Below are 6,000 nucleotides of genomic sequence, written 5' to 3'. Positions count from 1 at the left end.
GTGTGTGCGTGTGTGTGTATAGGAGGCCTGGCTGTGTGTGTGTATAGGAGGCCTGGCTGTGTGTGTGTATAGGCCTTTGTGTGTCTGTGTGTGTGTGTCTGTCTGTGTATGTATATGAGGCCTGGCTGTGTGTGTATAGGAGGCCTGGCTGTTTGTGTATGTGTGTGTGTGTGTGTGTGTAGGAGACTTGGCTGTGTGTGTGTATAAGAGGCCAGGCTGTGTGTGTGTGTGTGTGTGTGTGTGTGTATAGGAGGCGTGTGTGTTTGTATAGGAGGCCTGGCTGTGTGTGTGTGTGTGTGTGTATGTATAGGAGGCGTGTGTGTGTGTGTATAGGAGGTGTGTGTGTGTGTATATACCACAGAGCATCACTTTTCCTGTACTGTATACTGGGTGAAATCCTCAGTATCTGTATTATTCTGTATATATACACTGCACAGTACCACTTCTCCTGTCCTATATACTGGCTGTAATCCTCAGTATATGTATTATTCTGTATATATACACAGTATTGTACACTTTGTATTTGTGACCTGGAAGTCTCTTTTACAATGTAAGTCTATGGAACCTTGTTTGGATGTTCCATAGACTTGCATTGTAAAAGGCTCTTGTAGGTCACGTAGAGTGCAGTGTGACCCAGAGAGTCTGCAGAGCGGTGATGTCACTGAGAAGAGGAGCAAATCACAGTGCGATCCAGAAAGTCTGAAGAGCAGTGATGTCACTGAGAAGAGGAGCAGATCACAGTGCTACCCAGAGAGTCTGCAGAGATGTGATGTCACTGAAAAGAGGAGCAGAGGGGTGCAGCACACAGGAAAAGGTTGTGGTTGTGGCAGGTGAGTATATTAACACACTGACAGTACACTACACTAACATTTAAACATACACTGTGTGCAGAATTATTAGGCTAATGAGTATTTTGATCACATGATACTTTTTATACATGTTGTCCTACTCCAAGATGTATACGCTTGAAAGCCAACTACCAATTAAGTAAATCAGGTGATGTGCATCTTTGTAATGAGGAGGGGTGTGGTGTAATGACATCAACACCCTATATAAGGGGTACTTAATTATTAGGCAACTTTCTTTCCTTTGGCAAAATGGGTCAGAAGAGAGATTTGACGGGCTCTGAAAAGTCCAAAATTGTGAGATGTCTTGCAGAGGGATGCAGCAGTCTTGAAATTGCCAAACTTTTGAAGCGTGATCACCGAACAATCAAGCGTTTCATGGCAAATAGCCAACAGGGTCGCAAGAAGCGTGTTGGGCAAAATAGGATCAAAATAACTGTCCATGAATTGAGGAAAATCAAGCGTGAAGCTGCCAAGATGCCATTTGCCACCAGTTTGGCCATATGTCAGAGCTGCAACGTTACTGGAGTATCAAAAAGCATACTGTGTGCCATACTCAGGGACATGGCCAAGGTAAGGAAGGCTGAAAAAGCACCACCTTTGAACAAGAAACATAAGATAAAACGTCAAGACTGGGCCAAGAAATATCCTAAGACTGATTTTTCAAAGGTTTTATGGACTGATGAAATGAGAGTGACTCTTAATGGGCCAGATGGATGGGCCAGAGGCTGGATCAGTAAAGGGAAGACAGCTCCACTCCGACTCAGACGCCATCATGGTGGAGGTGGGGTACTGGTATGGGCTGGTATCATCAAAGATGAACTTGTGGGACCTTTTCGGGTTGAGGATGGAGTGAAGCTCATCTCCCAGACCTACTTCCAGTTTCTGAAAGACAACTTCTTCAAGCAGTGGTACAGGAAGAAGTCGGTATCATTCAAGAAAAACATGATTTTCATGCAGGACAATGCTTCATCACATGCATCCAACTACTCCACAGCGTGGCTAGCCATTAAAGGTCTAAAAGATGAAAAAATAATGACATGGCCCCCTTGTTCTCCTGATCTGAACCCCATAGAGAACTTGTGGTCCCTCATAAAATGTGAGATCTACAGGGAGGGAAAACAGTCCACCTCTCGGAACAGTGTCTGGGAGGCTGTGGTGGCTGCTGCACGCAATATTGATCGTAAACAGATCAAGCAACTGACAGAATCTATGGATGGTAGGCTGCTGAGTGTCATCAGAAAGAAAGGTGGCTATATTGGTCACTCATTTTTTGGGTTTTGTTTTTGCATGTCAAAAATGTTTATTTCTAAATTTTGTGCAGTTATATTGGTTTACCTGGTGAAAATAAACAAGTGAGATGGGAATATATTTGGCTTTTATTAAGTTGCCTAATAATTCTGCACAGTAATAGTTACCTGCACAAACAGATATCCTCCTAAGATAGCCAAATCTAAAAAAACCCACTCCAACTTCCAAAAATATTAAGCTTTGATATTTATGAGTCTTTTGGGTTGATTGAGAACATAGTTGTTGATCAATAACAAAAAAAAATCCTCTAAATACAAATTGCCTAATAATTCTGCACATGGTGTAGAAAGAGAAAAAAGTTCATATGAGGCTTCTTTAGGTGGACTGTTTTGTCTGTTTTATAATGGAAGCGAGTATATATGAATCAACTCTGTGGACAAAATGCAATTTCCAGGCCCCATTTTTTTTTCCAACACTGTTTTCCAAGCTCTAGACAGATTTCTGTAGTCCCTGTGTGACAGGATACTGATGAATGGTGATAGAGCGCAGTGCACACTGTCAGGATTCCCCTGTATTTCCAGTGTAGTGATCGGATGTATGCATTTTGCGCAGTTATGGTCACGTGCTGATTAGAGTCCTGGACACCTCTCTCAGTAGGACACTGATAGACGTGGATGAGAATTTAGTCGGCATTTCACCACAACAATATCATTACTTCGGCTTTATCTTTTTCAAGCCTTGTTACCTCTACTCCTTATATTAAGCAGCTGGAGGTAAATACAATAAGGATTGGTCGCTGCTCATGGGCCACTACTGTGTGCTTGCCCCCCAGGCCAAAATTTGCCAGCCAGCCCCCGGTCTCTATTTTGAGTGAGAAGCCACATCATGCTGCTCATGGCAGATAGATCACTTTTGCACAGAGAAGTGACATAGTGCCACTACACTGCTCAGAGCTGGCAGCAACTTTCTGCTGATAGTTGCCCCCGATGTGCCAATTTTTAATTAATTATATTTAGAAAAGTTATCATTTTTATTTGTAATCTATTAAAACAGGAGTCATTTTTGATTATTGTTACTCTTTAAGAACTGCATGTCAACTCTCTTTCACGTCAATGGAACCTGATAACAGACACTACATAGTGTATGGAGCTGTGTTGATTTGACTCTGTACACTACTTAGGCGAAGTAAACAGCAGTATTCTGCCACAATGCCGGATCCGGCACAAATGCATTTCACTTCAATGCATTTCCTATGGACTCGCGGCAAGTTCCGGTCACATGCGGTTGTGTATGATGCACGCAACCGCATATGACCGAAACTTGCCACGAGTCCATAGGAAATGCATTGAAGTGAAATGCATTTGTGCCGGATACGGCATTGTTGCAGAATACCGCTAATGTCAAGCCCGCCGTAACATACATTTCCAGAGCTTTAAACAGCTGATCAGGTGGGTGTTGATCTGATAAGTCTAAGCAGTGTTTTTTTAGTTTTGCATATGTGATATAAGACAAAGCAAGAGCAACAATTAAAAATAAATAAATAGCTTAATTTCTTGGTTTATGGATTCTTGGATTATAAAAAAAATGTTTTGACTGTACATGTGCAAAAATTATAAAAACTTTCAACAATGTCTTACGTACCTTGTAATTATCTGTATAACGATCTTCTTTCTCTTTTGATTGAACAGCTATAGGTTTCACAAGATTCCTTCAGCACAAAAAAAAATCATGTATATAAAAGATACAAACACAAATTAGGATCCCAAGATCTATACTTCGATATAGAACGCCGAAATTTGAATTCATAACGTGATCTGTCACAAAAATCACCTTTTATACAATGAGTGCTGACATTCTCTACAAAACCTGCATGTCAATATAGTTACAAACTATCAAATATTTAAAGGAAATCTGTCAGCAGATTTTTGCTACCTCACCTGAGAGCAGCATAATGTAGGAAAAAATTCCAGGATTCCAATTATCTAACACTTGGATTACTGGGTGCAGCAGTTGTGACACAATCAGAGTTATTAGATGCAGCATGTAGCACAGCTTAGACACTTAATCCTGCCCACATCACAGCTCTGTACATTGTCTATTGACAATGAGCTGCTTTTCAGAGAAGAGGACATGTCTAGACCAGGGCTCATGTGCCATGTAGTCCAGGCAGTAATAATCTCCTGGTGATAAAACCATCACCACTTAATAAGTAACACATCGCTGAAATCTGCGTATCAGCCCAAACCTCATGCTATCTTCAGATTACATAGCAAAAACCTATTGATAAATATGCTTTAAGGAACCCTGCTATTTGTCCATGTACCTTTAAACTGATATAGATCTCTGTGCATAACCGTGAGATTATTACTACAGCTTTTGTTTAGCTGTCATGTGTCAACTATGGCTCAAATCTTAAAGAAAACGTGTCACCAGGTCAAATGTCGCAAATTTTTCATCTCATTTTATTTCTGCTGCTTCCTTTTGGGAATAAAACCACCATAACATTTCTAGATCAAAAGATGTGGGCCTTTTTATTTGATGCTAATTTTTATGGTATTTACAAAAAAGGGTTATGGATAACAGGGTAATAACTAGGAGAAGCCTAAAGACATGCTTCAAGAGAATCCTTTGAGTAATGTCACCTTTCTAAAGACCAAAAAATGAATATCAAGTAAAAAGTCCCATATCTCTGAAACTACTGTGTTTCCCTGAAAATAAGACTTACACTGAAAATAAGTACTGGCAGGACTTTTAGGCCTTTTTGGAGTATGCTCAAAGCCCTACTCAAAAAATATGCCTCAGTTGCAGTTCTATAAGTATCTAGACAGCTAAAAAAGTTAAATAATACAGCAGGACACTTCATTAAAGAAAGCAGAGACCCTCAAAAGAGAAAAGACAACCCCAAAAGAAAGCAGACAGCCCCTCCCAAAAAAAATTACACTCACCATACTATGTACAGCTACAGCTAGCAATTGTTGAGGAATGGGCTATCCCACAGAAATCTGTGTTGTTGCCAGGTATCTCGCCATTTTGCTCACACACAAACACAGACATATCAGGTCTTATTATCAATCACTCTGTTCACACACACCTGATCAAAGTATGACTCCGCTCTCACACTCACATATGATCACAGTATCACTTCGTTCTCACACACACATCACAGTATGACTCCATTCTTAATAACTTTGTGTGAGTGATACTACTTCTGGCCAGCAGGATGTGTGGTCACCAAGTTTAATGAGGTCACCTGAGGTCAGTGTAACTGTGGTCAAAGGTGGTGTACCGTGAGAAACTCATGCTATGACCACAGATAAACTCAATGACGTCACCACTTATTGCTATGGGTCAGTCATTCTCTGCCTGAAGTCCGTTTTACCAAAAAGAAAACCCCATTAAAATATAACTTTTAATACTGGTATTAAAAGGTCAAAGACCAAAAACACAAAAAAAAAACAATTGTGCAGAATGTGTAATAACAGAAGCCTTGTGGGAGGAAAAAAAATCAGACTGTCCCTAGATAAGCCTAAGAAATCTCTCCCTACCTAGCAATGGAGGGTATGACGCCCTAGGGTTGTGGCGCCCCCATTCACCGACAGAAGACCCTTTGTAGCCCTAATTAGCCTTGCACAGATCAAACAACATCACCATTTAGAAATAAACAGAAGACCCCCATCAAGTAGATGGAGAGTCAAAAAAACTTATCTAAAAAATGTGTCCAGAGACAGCGTCCCGATGCGTTTCCTCTCAAAGGAGGCCAGGGATTCATCAGGGGACAGCCAGGGAGTAGAAAGTCAATGCAGGAGTCTCCCTGGGGTAGCAGAAAGTTGGTTCAGGAGGGTGATACATTAAGTGCCCTGGTGTATGCTTGCTCTTATATCTTGCTCAGGCTGTGACCCAGGAA

General features: G+C 41.0%; 1 protein-coding gene across 5 annotated transcripts in view; it reads right to left on the bottom strand.

Moving 5' to 3' along the window:
• The window catches only part of LYST (lysosomal trafficking regulator), a 1,763,279-nt gene that overhangs the window by 451,967 nt on the left and 1,305,312 nt on the right, over positions 1 to 6,000 (bottom strand). For 4 of the 5 annotated variants that reach the window (XR_012751618.1, XM_075339737.1, XM_075339736.1 and 1 more), the window contains exon 40: positions 3,738 to 3,804. The exons of the other annotated variant lie outside the window; for it this stretch is intronic. Coding sequence is in view for 3 of the 4 variants with exons in the window: in XM_075339737.1 (XP_075195852.1) it covers positions 3,738 to 3,804 (67 nt within the window). In the remaining variant the exon portion in view is untranslated. The remainder of the gene's footprint in view (positions 1 to 3,737; positions 3,805 to 6,000) is intronic. 5 annotated transcript variants of the gene reach the window in all.

The sequence above is a fragment of the Anomaloglossus baeobatrachus genome, chromosome 3 (assembly GCF_048569485.1).
Source record: "Anomaloglossus baeobatrachus isolate aAnoBae1 chromosome 3, aAnoBae1.hap1, whole genome shotgun sequence".
In the NCBI taxonomy this organism is placed as follows: Eukaryota; Metazoa; Chordata; class Amphibia; order Anura; family Aromobatidae; genus Anomaloglossus; species Anomaloglossus baeobatrachus.
This window is presented reverse-complemented; position numbering and strand designations above follow the sequence as displayed.